General features: G+C 41.9%; 1 protein-coding gene across 1 annotated transcript in view; it reads right to left on the bottom strand.

Moving 5' to 3' along the window:
* Nucleotides 1-16,089, bottom strand: part of cfap74 (cilia and flagella associated protein 74) — a 123,305-nt gene that overhangs the window by 54,119 nt on the left and 53,097 nt on the right. Inside the window, exon 21 of the mRNA XM_051652871.1 lies at nt 9,829-9,957. Coding sequence (XP_051508831.1) covers nt 9,829-9,957 — 129 coding nt within the window. The remainder of the gene's footprint in view (nt 1-9,828; nt 9,958-16,089) is intronic.

Genomic DNA, 16,089 nt, shown 5'->3' with positions numbered 1-16,089 from the left:
TTTGTTCAGGGCGTGCTCTATTCAGTGATTGTTCTTCATCTTCTAACATGAATATCACGATTATTTCTCCCTCCAAAGTGCACAGAACTCCTTTCAATCGACCGATAATCTAAAGACAAATTCTTTACAAACCAACGCAGACATTTTAATGCAAGCTTGCTGCCGCGCAGCACTCGCTCTGACCATTCCACACTGTAGTTATACATGGCCTCTGTCCGAACAGACATGAGCCAAATTCGGCTAAACAAGAGGCGGATCATGCGCCATGTCCCAACTCATTCATAAACATCCTGCAACGTGTCTCGCTTGCTTTCAGCATTATTGACATATATTGTACAGCAGGGGGCAGTCATACTCCTAAGGAGTGAATGACCACAAGTGTATCCTTCAGTAATGATTGCAAGTCCATTTCTCCTGCATATCTGCATGCAGTACAGAGCCAAAGCTCTTATTTCTCAGATCATTTTATGCTGTTTTTCACATTGTTTATTAAGACGTACTGTATTTCCCAGCACATTTCTCCTGCATTTCTGTATGCAGTGCAGAGCTGCAGCTCAATGCACTCCTAGATAATTCACACCCATTGTTATGCGAAGCATTTCCTATGCAAGATGTATATTGTACTACAGGTGACAGTTATACTCCTAAGGAGCGAATGGCTTAAAGTGAATCCTTCAATGATGATTGCAAGCCCATGCATATCTGTATGCAGTACAGAGCCAAAGCTCTTATTTCTCAGATCATTTTATGCTGTTTTTTTCACACTGTTTATTATGATGTACTGTATTCCCTAGCACATTTTTTCTAAAGTTTCACCTAAATATTATTATTTTGTCTTTTCTACAGCAACGCCTGAAATTGTGCCTTCCGCAGGGGTCACACCAATATTACTTCCAGCAGGAAAAAAATCAGCAGAAATCAGCAAAAATCCAGCAGAAATCCCTGTCACTAGACTGTACGCAGGTTTACCTCTCACTTTCTCTATCTAGGTGTCTTTCTAAGACATCACCATTACCTACCGAGGAGCCAAAGATGGCAATCATTTTAGTTAAGAAAGCACAACTGAGGTGCTTCTGCCTTCGGCTCAAAACATCCCTAAGCAGCACAAATGTGCTGTCCATGTGCCACAACTGTGGCGTCTTTTGGGTCATGTAACAAACTCCCATGACACCACAAAGCTGCGCAAATGTGCTGTACAGGTGCCGCAACTGCGGTGTCCTTCGGACCATGCGACAAACTCCCACCACACCGCAAAGCAGCACAAACGTGCTGTACAGGTGCCGCAACTGCGGTGTCCTTCGGACCATGTGACAAACTCCCACCACACCACAAATCAGCGCAAATGTGCTGTACAGGTGCCGCAACTGCGGTGTCCTTTGGAACTTGCAACAAACTCCCACCACACCGCAAAGCAGCGCAAATGTGCTGTACAGGTGCCGCAACTGCGGTGTCCTTTGGACCATGCGACAAACTCCCACCACACTGCAAAGCAGCACAAATGTGTTTTTCATGTCATGTGAATGATTTCATGTCATTCACTCCATGGGCTCTCCAGTCCGAAACGCAGTATGAGCTCTCCTGTTCGAGTGCAGTGGTGGTGCAGTAATCTTAAGAGCCTTTTAGCTTTTCCCGTTAACCTTGGCATTGGCATTTCCTTTGCTCATGGTCGAAATGAGCCCGACACACAATAAGGTGTGCCTAAATGTGATAAACCATGTGTGCCCTATTTGATACTGCAGCCACAGTGCCCCAGCAGATAATGTGCTGCAGCGCCCGCCCACGCTCGATACTGCCACAGCATTGCCCTCATACTCTCGGTAATGCCACAGCATCACCCCTTTCGCATTTTGATACTGCCGCAGCAGTGCCCTGCCATGACAAACATAATAAAGTTGTATTCTTAACTAACCTTTCGCTTCCCTCAAAGCTGCATATAAACGTAATTGACACGTTTCCATAACTAACCTTTTGCTTCCCTTACAGACATATAGAAAGGTAATAAATTAACATATTTCTAACTAACCATTTGCTCCCCCTACAGGTAAGTACAAACTAACCTTTGCTTCCCTTATAGGTGTTAATAAATCTAATGAAGTCTTTTGTGCCCTACTCGATACCACAGCAACAGTGTCCCACCCGTACCAAATGTGTGTACACGGTTGTTAATATTTTCTCCACAGGTGCTTTCAATGTCTAAGTTCCATACTTTCTTAGAAGTGTATCTACAGCAATGGAAACACAGCAGCGCTCCCACAGGAGCTCCTTCACTATGCCCCCAAATACTCAATCCACTGCCGCAGCAGTGGTTTAAACTCTGCTCCCGCAGGAGCACCCCTCCCCCTCCTTTTTATTATTCCATCTCCTCTACTCCACTGCCACAGCACCGCCTTAACTCTACTCCCACAGGAGGCCAACTTTACTCTACTGCCATAGCAGTAGTTTAAACTCTGCTCCTGCAGGAGACCCACTTACTCTACAGCCGCAGCAGAGTTTTACCATGCTTCCGCCGAAGCCTTTTGTCTTTGCTTCTCAGCAGCTGCAGCTAGCATTACAGGAGACAGCGGTCACCACCTCCTCTTCTCAAAGCACCATATTTCCCTATCTACGGGTATTCTATTGAGTGAAGCTACCTCTACAAACAAGTCCCGTTCAATCGCTTGCTGGGCTTACCCGTTCAAATGCCGTGAGCTCTCTCTCTTTATATAGCAGTCTCCCATTCAAATCGCAGTGTGAGCCCTCCCTTTCGAACGCAGAGCGAGCCAACTCTCATTCTCACCTTTCCCATTCGATTGCTTGCTGGGCTTACCCGTTCGAATGCCGTGAGCTCTCTCTCTTTATAGAGCAGTCTCCCATTCAAATCGCAGTCTGAGCCCTCCCTTTCGAATGCAGCATGAGTCAACTCTCATTCTCACCTTCCCCGTTCGATTGCTTGCTGGGCTTACTCGTTCAAATGCCGTGAGCTCTCTCTCTCTATGAAGCAGTCTCCTGTTCGAATCGCAGTGTTAGCCCTCCCTTTCGAACGCAGCATGACCAACTCTCGTGCTAATTTTTCGCCGTTCAATTGCTTGCTGGGCTTACCCATTTGAATGCTGTGAGCTCTCTCTCTCAATAGAACAGTCTCCCATTCGAATTGCAGCATGAGCCCTCCCTTCCGAACACAGTGCAAGCCAACTCTCGCACTTATTTTCCCCACATGACTGCTTGCTGGGCTTACCCGTTCGAATGCCGTGAGCTCTCTCTCTCCATAGAACAGTCTCCCGTTCGAATCGCAGTGTGAGCCCTCCCTTTCGAATGCAGCGCAAGCCAACTCTCATTCTCACCTTCCCCATTTGAATACATGCTGGGCTTACCCGTTCCAACGGCGTGAGCTAAACCGCTCTCTCTTAGAACAGTCTCCCATTTGAATCGCAGTGTGAGCCCTCCCTTTCGAACGAAGCATGAGCCAACTCTCATTTTCACCTTCCCTGTTTGCATACCGTGAGCCCATCCACTTCTATGACGAGTGGTGGTCTCTCGTTTGAATCGCAGCATAGCCCTCTCTACCAGCCATCGTACAAGAATACACCTTCAAACAAATGCATAAAGCACTTCCTCTATACAGATTTTGAGGGGGAAGAACAATTCAGAAGCATCCGCCAAGCCAATTACCATATAGAATTGTTGCTGGCTTGCTGTCCTAAATACTTCCTGCCATAGTCATGGTACTGTTCTTTCATCATAATGCCTTTTTGGGGGTAATCAGGACTCGAGTTGAGTCTCGAGCTCCGAGCCCTCCAGTATATGGACAGCAAGCCAAATACGTTTACTGCTTCAACACAAGATTACATTAATATACGAACTACTGAACCGCATAGGCCCAACCATATGCAAAATTATCAATATGCTTGGTCTCTTGAACTTCAATGGTTTCATAATAACCACTGAAGTTCAATAAATAACCACAACAATCCTAGGTGTTTATTCAGTACTATGGCTAAATTGGTTAGGAATAAAGCCTCAACTGAACCAGATATTCTGTTGCAGCACAATAGTAATAACTTCATGAATTTCTTTATTGATAAAATTGAAATAAGAAATAAACTTGGAATTATGCAATCATCTGTCACAGTATCTCAGAAAACAGTGTCTCATAATTTTCTACATGTGAAACTTCAAACCTTTGCTGTCATAGGTCATGAAGAGCTAACAAAACTTCTAAAATCAAAAGCCATAACATGTATGTTAGATCCAATACCAACTAAGCTCTTAAAAGAGGTATTCCCTGTAATCTCAGAACCTCTTCTTAATATTATTAACTCCTCACTATCCTTAGGACATGTCTAAAGAAACTTTAAAATGGCAGTTATCAAACCGCTTATTAAGAAGCCACAACGTGATCCTGGAGAATTGGCTAATTATAGACTGATTTCAAATCTCCAGTTTATGTTGAAAATACTAAAAAGTTTGTGTCCTCTCAATTATGTTCATTTCTACAGAGAAATAGTATATATGAACAATTTCAGTCAGGATTTAGGCCACACCACTGTACAGACTTCACTTATCAGAGTTACTAATGACTTGCTCTTATCATCTGATTTCGGCTGCATTTCTCTTCTAGTGCTTTTAGATCTTAGTGCTGCCTTCGACACGATAGATCACGATATTCTCTTGAATAGGCTAGAGAATTATGCTGGCATTTGTGGACTTGAATTAGCATGGTTTAGGTCCTATTTAGCAGACTGCTACCACTTTGTCAGTGTAAATTAGGAATTGTAAAATCAAACAAAAGTTAAGTATGGAGTGCCACAGGGATCAGTTTTAGGGTCTCTGCTTTTCTCCTTATATATGCTCCCCCTGGGAGATATTATCAGGAATCGTGGAATAAGTTTCCACTGTTATGCAGACGATACCCAAATTTATATTTCTTCGAAACCCGATGAAATTTCACAATTCTCCAAATTAGCAGAATGTATCAGTGAAATCAAAGATTGGATGGCCAGAAATTTTCTTCTACTCAATTCCGACAAAACTAAGCCGCTAAAATATTATTTGACTCTCGATGGATGTACTGTTACATCATCTTCAACAGCAAAGAAATTAGGTGTTATATATGATACAAATATGTCATTTGGCTGCTTTAGTTAGGTCTGCCGGAACCTGAAACATTGATCATGATCTATAACGCTGCAAAAAATGTAATGGCATCTACGCTAATATTATTCTATTTGTTTCCATGTCTCAACCTCGGGTCTCCTATACCAAGGTCACCAGAACCGGCCGGATCCAGCTCCATTCCTGCTTGGTATCGGACTCCACTGCTATGTGTCTCTGAGTGATGATGACAAAATGCAAACGGTGCCAGCCAGACATCACTTCAGTCTATTATGATGGACCTCAGAGGATGAACTGATGCCAACTCCAACCATAAGACATGGGATACTTCATATGCCATAGCCTGAACCTTTGACATAGGATAGACCTCACCGAAATTACCGGCCGGTTGAACTGCGAAGCACCTCACTGATCTCGGCCTGCATCACCTTGGTCTAATGATGGACTACACTCTTAAAATGGAATACATAGTCTATCAATAAATTGCCAACAAAAGCCTTCATCAGCCAACTAACAAAGGACAATGCATCTATATGAACTTCTGCAGTAAATCCAGGATGAACTTCAAAGACATTAGTCATTAATCTTACAGTTCTTACAAAATCTTTGGTTAAACACTGGCCTTTAACGTTTAGTTTAATCATTTTAAACCATGACTTGCACTACACATATATAAGTAATACTGGCATTATATTCATGCTGTTTGCCAGAGGAGAACTGGCCCCCACAGTGAGCCTGGTTTATCCCAAGGTTATTTTTCTCCATTAACCAACATCTTATGGAGTTTTGTATTCCTTGCCACAGACGCCTTCGGCTTGCTCAGGGGGATTCTAAATACAATTATTATTTAATTACTTATTTTTATACACACTTCATAATTGTATTTAATCAAACTATTCAGTGATGACTCTAAGACTTTATAGATATTACGGTTTCATTTTCTGTTAATGCATGATTATCTGTAAAGCTGCTTTGAAACGATGTGTGTTGTGAAAGGCACTATATAAATAAAAATTACTTGACTTGACTTTCATGGTCACTCCAGCCAATAATTCACAGCACAAAACACATAGTGGTCTTAGTTAAGACCGTTACCTTGGTTCCCTGAAAGGAGGGAATGAGATGCTGCTTAGCTTTGCCAAACTACTGATTTCTTGCTGTCCTTATCATGGGAGGAACACCAGTAAGCAGAATTTGCTATTTTAAGGCATAGAGCCACCTCATTGAGGGAGCCCTGGCCTGTAGTAACCCTACAGTGCCAGACGAGTCCCGTTCTTGGGCCAGACATGTAGTTTCCACATCTCCGGCTGGGGATGCCAGATCGTGCCTCAGGCTAGCGAGAGCAGATCCCTCCTCAAAGGACTTTTCCATGGGAGAGCATCCAAAAGCTCTACCAGCTCCGGGAACCAATGCCTGTTGGGCCACTCCAGCACAACCAGCAGCATGGTTTCCCTGTCTTCTCAAATCTTGCACAACACTTGGTGTAGCAACAGGATGGGAGGGAATGCATATTTGCATTTCGCTGGCCATTTGTGAGCTAGGGCGTACAAGCCCAGTGGAGCCTGGGTCATGGAGTACCACAGGAGACAGTGTATGGTCTCTAGGGCCACAACTGCAGTACTGTCCATGCAGATAAGACCGTTAACCTGCATGTCTTACCAGAAAGCTCTCAGAGCCAGGAGGACTGCAAGCAGTTTTAAGCGATTATGTGCCACATAGTTTGTGCATCTGTCCAAGTGCCAAAGATCAGACAACATTCGAACAGGGCTTCCCAGCCTTTTTTGGATGCCTCCGCCATAACAACTTTAGGTCTGGCCACTTGGCAAAGTGCAACGCCCTTCTGATAGAACGCAGGCGTTATCCACATAGCTAGCGCGTCTAAACAACTGTGCATCACTGGGAGGCGTAATGTCGCCACATGTGATGAGGGACTCTCGAGTTGACACAACATATGTAAAAAGCCAGGAGGGGTTATGGCAGCCACGGCAAACTGTCGCAGTGGTAGGGCTACCCCCGTTTTGTAACTCGTCAAGCACAGGAGGATAGATTGAGTGCGTTTGTCTGTGAGATATTTTGACATGGCCATGAGTCGAGTTTCATTCCCAAGAAGGAAACTTGCTGACTGGGCACCTACACACTTTTGCCCAATTGACTTTGAAGCTCAAACGCTTGAGATCCCTGTGCTTGCATGCTTGTTCCTCAGATTGTGCTAAAAGCATCCAGTCATCGAGGTAGTTCAATACATGAACATGGAAACATTTCGTAAATGTGCGGGTAGCCAGGGACAAGCTTAAGGCCAGGACTATGAACTGGTATGCAGTCCCCTCGAAGGTGAATCTCAAGAATGGCCTGTGGCGAGGGACTACATGCATATGAAAATACACATCTTTCAGATTGATTGACACTAACCACTCCAACGAACGGACTTGAGACAAAATCTGTCTCTGGGTAAACCATCTTGAATGGAGACTTTCTGAATGTTCGATTCAAGTGCCTCAAGTCCAGTATAGGCCAGAGCTCACCGTCCTTCTTAGTGACTAGAAAATAGTGTCTGTAAAAGTCTTTTTGTGAGTTACATGCTGGTACTCTCTCTATTGCATCTTTGGTGAGGAGATATTGTACCTCTGAGCATAAAATTGGTGCATCCCACACGGTGCAGTGGAGGAGAGGACAACGTAGAGGCGAGGTGGACACCCCGTGAACAGAAGCGAATAGCCGTGTATGACTGTGTTCAGTACTCAGCTGGAGATGCCCGGGAGATCGCACCACACATCTGCATAGCGGGCCAGGGCGCACAGGGCTCACCTGTGCCCACCAGGGTCCAAATGCCACTCTCGCCAAATGCGGTCCCATAGCACAACCATGTTTTTCGGTTAAAGCTGGAAATTCGTGAATTTTTGTGTGTAACTTTGTGCTTTGTGCAACAGGGTTTGAAAAGATAGATATTCCACTTGCTATAAGGGTGCGAAGCAGTGATTTGTGTTCAAAAGGCGTTGTGCTCCGGTTTATATACCCACGATGATGCAAGCACAGGGGTGGAGCATCAAGCTCCACCTGCCAATTGCAATTTGCATGATGTTATCGGGTTTCAGAGATCGGCACTCCCGAGAGGAGCACCCATAGCATCGTAAAGTCTCTAAGGCTGCGCGGGACTCAGAACTGTAAATCAGTGGATCATTTATGTGAACAAGTTCATTTAAAAGAACTTTCTGATGTAGTGAGCCTCTTTTTGTTAGTAGCTTGTAGTGTAGATAAGTACTTCTTTAAAAGAGTAGGTTAACTTTAGTTCAACCGCTTAAAGTTATGAGTAAAAAATTGAAAAAATTACAAACCTCAAACAAAACTACTTTTTTTTATTGCAGTCATAATTTGTCTTTTGACGAACATGTTCTTTAAAGGGGACCTATTATGCAAAATTCACTTTTACATGGTGTTTGAACATAAATGTGAGTCGGCAGTGTGTGTACACAACCACCCTACAATGTTAAAAGTCCACCCACTCCTCTTTCTTATATTTCTATTAATCTAAAACAGTGTCTCAAAGTGATTGGTTTTCGTTTCTGCTCTAACGTGTTCGCCCACGACTGGTGACGGACTCCACCCTATTATCATAGATCCTCCCCTGAGTGATCTACACACAGTCCGCCATTTTTTTCCACGCTGGAGCAACTACGGTGAGAAGAATAATGTCTCAGCTTCGTAAGCGTCATAAGTGTTCTGTTGTTGGCTGTAAAAGTGAACATAAGAGTCTTCATGTACTCCCGGCATCAGAGCCACTGAAGACACAGTGGACAAGTTTTGTTTTGAAGCAAATGTGCCCCAAAACATACCAAAATTCGTGTATGTTTGTGCAAATCATTTTACACCGGACTGCTTTGTTAATGAGGGTCAATATAAAGCATGACTTTCCAAAAATTTAATTCTCATGCATGGATCAGTACCAACTGTTTGTGTTCCCGCTTTATATCCTGAAGATGTATCTCACTTTTTATTTTGTGAATGTTTGCAAATCGCCTTTCCGAATGTGCTTGTTAGCTGATTCCACGGCTAATGCAGCTAGAGCTATGTCATTATTTTTATGCTTACTGTCTGTGTAATTCATAACCACACCTTTATTATGCACAATACAGTAAAGTGATTGTCTTTTTGAAAACTATGTACGTTTTCTGTGAACATAAGAGAGTTGTACTAAAAGTGGTTCTGATTTGTTGTTGCTGTAGTATCCGAAGCGCAAGCTGTAAAGGCACAGCCCTCTTCCGGAAAGGGGGCGGGGAGCAGCAGCTCATTTGCATTTAAAGAGACACACAAGAAAACAGCGTGTTTTTGATTCCACCAAAAAAGAGGCATTTACAACATGGTAAAATAAATTATCCGTGGGGTATTTTGAGCTGAAACTTCACAGACACATTCTGGGGACACCTGAGACTTATATTACATCTTGTAAAAAGCGCGATAATAGGTCTCCTTTAAATTTAGTCAAAATTTTGTCATGTCACATTCATTAATTTTAGTCAATTGTACTACAATTTTACTTGACTAAAATAGCATATAATTTTTGTCAATGAAAATAACATATTTTAGTTTACGATAATAGTATAGTTGTATAATAGCTAGTAGCTTGGCAAACAACAGTTTCAAAGTAGCTTCCCCAGCACTGCAACTGTGTACAGTGTGAGAAATAAAAAATATTGATGCGTACATAAGTTATATTATAGAGTAGATGATTATTGAGATTACCTGGGCTGGAATTTGAGCTGAGCACTGAAACTATTTTTGGCCTGAATAAAGCCTGTTTTAGGCAGGATGGACATGTGCTTCTTCATCTCTTTACACACTCTGAACATCAGCCGGAGAAGTGTGCTCGCCCTGAAACAAACAACACACATATTCACATAAACAATCACATAGGAATAACTTGTAAAGAGATATGTACATTTTAATGTTTGCATTAAATAACCAACTACATTTATAAGTCATACACTCTAGAAAAAGTGTTTAGATGTCATAAGATAGCACTGTGTGAGGAACAGGGCAAAAAGTGTTAATTAACTAATAATCTGTCATTTTACTCATGATTCGTGTGAATGTGAATAAAAGTCATTGATGCTGTAGTGTGCATTTCACCAGGAAACTGTTGCAGTAAGTACAACGAGCCACGTAAAAAGAATTTTGCAAAAATGTAGGTATAGTAACAGGATTCTGTGAGACCAGGTGGCAATAATAATACATAGTATTATTATTGCCATAGTAAGGCAATGAGGCAATATTTAAACATCAAGAACCATCATATTCTTACTAGAAAGATGAATTATATTCATTTTAAATATTAATTTTATGTAATCTTCCTGCAACATACAGTACAGCCAATGATTCTCAAGTATTATTTAAACCTAACAAACTTCTTTTTGTGTTTGGTTGAAATGTGTTTGTGCTTTCTTTCTATTTAAAGAGACTTGCTTTGAAATGTTGTTATTTAAAGCAATGACATACAGACATTTGGAATGCATTAGGGTCACTGACAAACAATGTTGTCTAAGTTAATAAAAATGTGAAATCTTAAAAAAATATATAATTTATATATATATATATATATATATATATATATATATATATATATATATATATATATATATATATATATATATATACATATAGCTTATATATTTCCTTAAAAAAATGATTGAATGACTTAGCAAAATGTTTCATAAATTATAATATTAGTAATTTAAATGATAACAAAATTATTATTATATTAAAATAATTTCCTTGCACCTTGAATACATGAGTGTACACAGCTTAATCATTCATTTCACAAAAGTTTTCAAACATATTTAAAAGTAAAAAAAAAAATTTACAATTAAAGAAATAATAATAAATATATTAATAAAAAATATACATGCCATTTCTTTTTCAAGAATTTCAGATTTTAATGTGATTTTTTTTTACTGTCTCCAGACAGTTACACCACATGACATTTCTGACATAAAGCCCCAGAAAAAATATTAAAATGACGTTGAACTCAGTAATTGAAAACATCAACAGAAAAGGTGCACTCAAGTAATTGTTTTGTGTGAATTGCATTTTGAATAATTTAATAGATCTGAACAAAAATTAGCATCATGTCACTGATCCATTACATTTATAAAAAGAAAAATATTTAAGGGATGCAATGCAGAGGGGTGTTGTATAATCCTGAAGAGATAGAAGAGATAATGAGTGTCTTACTGTACATTTTCCTACTTATTACATGGCTACTTAAATAATGAAATACATGGACATGAAATATTGATTTGAGTTGAAATTATTTTACTAAATTTCTTGTAAAGACTGCGGAGAGACAGAACATGAGCACAGCTATCCTGGATGAGTGGTCAGTTATACAGTGTTGCCAAGGAAAATGTCTTCCCTGGTTCCCTGAAAAGAGGGAATGAGACGCTGCATCAGTAGCAATCCCATGTTGACTGTATCATCCACAGACCTTTTTGCTCGATAAGCAAATTGAAGGGGATACAGAAAGGGTCCAGTGATGTCCTTCAGGTGGGCAAACACCAGTCTCTCAAATGACTTCATGACCACAGACGTCAGAGCGAAAGGTCTGTAGTCATTAAATCCTGTAATTTTGGGTTTCTTTGGGTCAGGGACGATGGTGGAGCATTTGAAGCAGCAGGGAACTTCACACTGCTCCAGTGATCTGTTGAAGATCTGTGTGAAGATGGGGGCCAGCTGGTCAGTACAGGATTTTAGACAAGCGGGTGAAACACCGTCTGGGCCCTGTGCTTTCCTTGTCTTTTGTTTCAGGAATACCCGGCACACATCCTCTACACAGATCTTAAGTGCAGGTAGAGTAGCTTCTTTTAGCCACTCTAATCTCTTTTGTCAGTGTGTTTCTGGCCTGATTGTACAAGATTTTATCCCTACTTCTATAAGCTTCCTCTTTGGCCTGATGAAAGTGCCTGAGTTTTGCTGTAAACCATAGTTTGTCATTGTTGAATGTTAAATAAGTCCTAGTAGTGATGCAAATATCTCCACAGACTGTAAGCTCGTCCAGATTGGTGTCTGCAGCTTAAAAAATACTCCAATCAGTGCAATCAAAGCAGGCTTGTAGTTCCAGCTCTGCTTCATTGGTCCATACCTTTACAGTCCTTACTACAGGTTTAGCTGACTTTAGTTCCTGCCTTTAGGTCGGAAGAAGACAAACCAGACAGTGATCAGAGAGTCCCAAAGCTGCTCTTGGGACAGAGCGATATGCATACTTTGATGTTGTGTAGCAGTGATCCAGTATATTTCTGTCTCTGGTGGGACATGTAATGTGCTGTCTGTATTTTGGCAGTTCATGGGTGAGGTTGGCTTTGTTAAAATCGCAGAGAATAATAATACGTGAGTCCGGGTATTGTTGTTCCATGTCTGTGATCTAATCAGCCAGCTAGTAGAAAGGCTTATGGTTGATAAAGAGCACTTCCAAATTAGGACAGCACATCTTCTTTAACTTTGTTACATCTGTATACCAACTATCATTGATGTAAAAGCATGTTCCACCACCTCTCGGTTTCCCCGTTAACTCGCAATGCGATCCGCTCTGAACAGCTGAAAGCCTGGCAGATGTAATGCACTATCCGGAATGGCTTCACTCACCCAGGTTTCTGTGAAGCACAAGGCAGCAGAGTTTGAAAAGTCTTTGTTTGTACGGGTGAGGAGATGTAGTTTGTCTGTTTTGTTAGGAGGAGAGCGGAGATTTGCTAAATGAATACTCGGCAGCGCTGTTCGAAAGCCGCACGCCAGCTCGCTTCCCTCGCTGGCGTCTCATAGCGCACTCGAACGACACCGCTGCTCCTCCAACTCAAATGTCCAGCAAAACATCAGAATACTCAAAAAACGGGAAAAGAATGTCTGGTATGTGCTGCCGAATGTTCAGCAGTTCATCCCTGGTAAAACTGATTGGAAAAAAATGACTAAACACAGGGCAAACAAACAAAAACAACAAAAGAATTGGAGTGCTCCACAACAAGGTTGCCATCTGCAGAGCCATCTTGAATCAACATAAGCTATGACACTGGCCATCTTGGGTATTGAAGCATTGCAGAAAACTGTATTACGCACATAGTGGTAAGGGAAGCAATAAAAATCGGTCATAGACTGTTAATGTAATGCCATGACACTAGCATACAGGGTAGTGAAACATGGATAAATATCACAGGGCTCACCTTCAGGGGCAGTTGTTCAGCACAACTGTGTTTTTTGGTTAAAGCTGGAACTTTGCTAATTTTTGTGTGTAGTTCTGTGCCTCATGCAACCCCAATGGGGTATGAAACTTTGTTGGAATGTGACAATCATGACACGGAGCCAACAGCAACACAAACAGTGAACACACTGTGACCGTCTCTCGTTCCCAGCTCGTTGATGGCGGGGAAGGGAGAAGACTGCTTTACCAGGCCTTCTTGAAGAAGGCCTGAAGAAAGCACTGTGTTCGCCTTAGCACAGTGTACACCTTAAAATCCCCATGTACGACATAGCAGTGTTCTGGCATGGCACCAGCAACAGTTAAACAGGCACTAAAAGTGACCTTTGTCATGCCGCCAATGCATTGCCGCTTGCAACACCGGGGAAAGCGAGAGGGCTGCATTGGGAACACAGAGTTGTTTTTTCTTCCTTGGCCTTCTCGAGGGTCGATGAAAAACACTGCATACATCTTAAGCATGTCACTAACAGCAGGACAGGTAACAAAGTGACCAGCGTTATGCCGCAAACTCATTCGGAAAGCAGGGAAAGGCTGCTGGGCGACATGGAGGCCCCTTAAATCTCTGTGACATGGTAGTCTTCTGGCATGCCTTCAACATTAGTACAACAGGAGATATCACACTCGTGTTTCCGGCTCACATGGCGGGGAACAAAAGAAGTGAATTCTTGACAAATTTTGCCAGGGGTGTCACTCCACAGACACTGGACCGTCCATAGTGCTGCAAATTTTCTGGGCAGGGACCTTGTTGGCTGGTGGACCAATTTGTGATGCGGCACATTTAACAAGCACTGAAAAGGCTGTGATTGCCATGATTGAATAGGGCTTCAGAGATTGGTACTCCTGAGAGGAGCTACCGCAGCTTCAGCTACTGATGCAGCGTCGAAGTGACTTAAAAGGGAACAGTCAGAGAGCCGTGTAAAATAAAATAAATATGAAATATGGAAAGCAACAAGAGATACAGTGGTGTGAAAAAGTGTTTGCCCCCTTCATGATTTCTTATTTTTTTGCATGTTTGTCACACTTAAATGTTTCAGATCATCAAACAAGTTTAAATATTAGTCAAAGATAACACAAGTAAACACAAAATGCAGTTTTTAAATGAAGGTTGTTATTATTAAGGGAAAACAAAATCCAAACCTACATGGCCCTGTGTGAAAAAGTGATTGCCCCCTAAACCTAATAACTGGTTGGGCCACTCTTAGCAGCAACAACTGTAATCAAGCGTTTGCGATAACTTGCAGTGAGTCTTTTACAGCGCTGTGGAGGAATTTTGGCCCACTCATCTTTGCAGAATTGTTGTAATTCAGCCACATTGGAGGGTTTTCGAGCATGAACTGCCTTTTTAAGGTCATGCCACAGCATCTCAATAGGATTCAGGTCAGGACTTTGACTAGGCCACTCCAAAGTCTTCATTTTGTTTTTCTTCAGCCATAACAGAGGTGGACTTGCTGGTGTGTTTTGGATCATTGTCCTGCTGCAGAACCCAAGTTCGCTTCAGCTTGAGGTCACGAACAGATGGCCGGACATTCTCCTTCAGGATTTTTTGGTAGATAGCAGAATTCATGGTTCCATTTATCACAGCAAGTCTTCCAGGTCCTGAAGCAACAAAACAGCCCCAGACCATCACACTACCACCACCATATTTTACTGTTGGTATGATGTTCTTTTTCTGAAATGCGGTGTTACTTTTACGCCAGATGTAATGGGACACACACCTTCCAAAAACTTCAACTTTTGTCTTGTCAGTCCACAGAGTATTTTCCCAAAAGTCTTGGGGATCATCAAGATGTTTTCTGGCAAAAATGAGACGAGCCTTAATGTTCTTTTTGCTCAGCAGTGGTTTTCGTCTTGGAACTCTGCCATGCAGGCCATTTTTGCCCAGTCTCTTTCTTATGGTGGAGTCATGAACACTGACCTTAACTGAGGCAAGTGAGGCCTGCAGTTCTTTGGATGTTGTTGTGGGGTCTTTTGTGACCTCTTGGATGAGTCGTTGCTGCGCTCTTAGGGTAATTTTGGTCGGCTGGCCACTCCTGGGAAGGTTCACCACTGTTCCATGTTTTCGCCATTTGTGGATAATGGCTCTCACTGTGGTTCTCTGGAGTCCCAGAGCTTTAGAAATGGCTTTATAACCTTTTCCAGACTGATAGATCTCAATTACTTTCTTTCTCATTTGTTCCTGAATTTCTTTGGATCTCGGCATGATGTCTAGCTTTTGAAGATCTTTTGGTCTACTTCACTTTGTCAGGCAGGTCCTATTTAAGTGATTTCTTGATTGAGAACAGGTGTGGCAGTAATCAGGCCTGGGTGTGGCTAGAGAAATTGAACTCAGGTGTGATAAACCACAGTTAAGTTACGTTTTAACAGGTGGGGCAAACACTTTTTCACACAGGGCCATGTAGGTTTGGATTTTGTTTTCCCTTAATAATAACAACCTTCATTTAAAAACTGCATTTTGTGTTTACTTGTGTTATCTTTGACTAATATTTAAACTTGTTTGATGATCTGAAACATTTAAGTGTGACAAACGTGCAAAAAAATAAGAAATCAGGAAGGGGGCAAACACTTTTTCACACCACTGTATGTGTATGCCACTGACTGACATGTACATCAGTGGGTTTGTAAATGTGCAGCACCCCCATACTCTCCCTCTCTTTTTCTCTCTCTGTGGATGTATATGACCCATTTTCCCTGGGTTGGGAATCGCCTTCAGCAAGAAACGGATATAATGGAACTCCATCCTGGGAATTCTCCACATAAATCAT

The sequence above is a fragment of the Myxocyprinus asiaticus genome, chromosome 24 (genome assembly GCF_019703515.2).
Source record: "Myxocyprinus asiaticus isolate MX2 ecotype Aquarium Trade chromosome 24, UBuf_Myxa_2, whole genome shotgun sequence".
NCBI lineage: Eukaryota > Metazoa > Chordata > Actinopteri > Cypriniformes > Catostomidae > Myxocyprinus > Myxocyprinus asiaticus.
The sequence above is the reverse complement of the archived record's forward strand: the minus strand, read 5'-3'. Positions and strand labels throughout refer to the sequence as shown.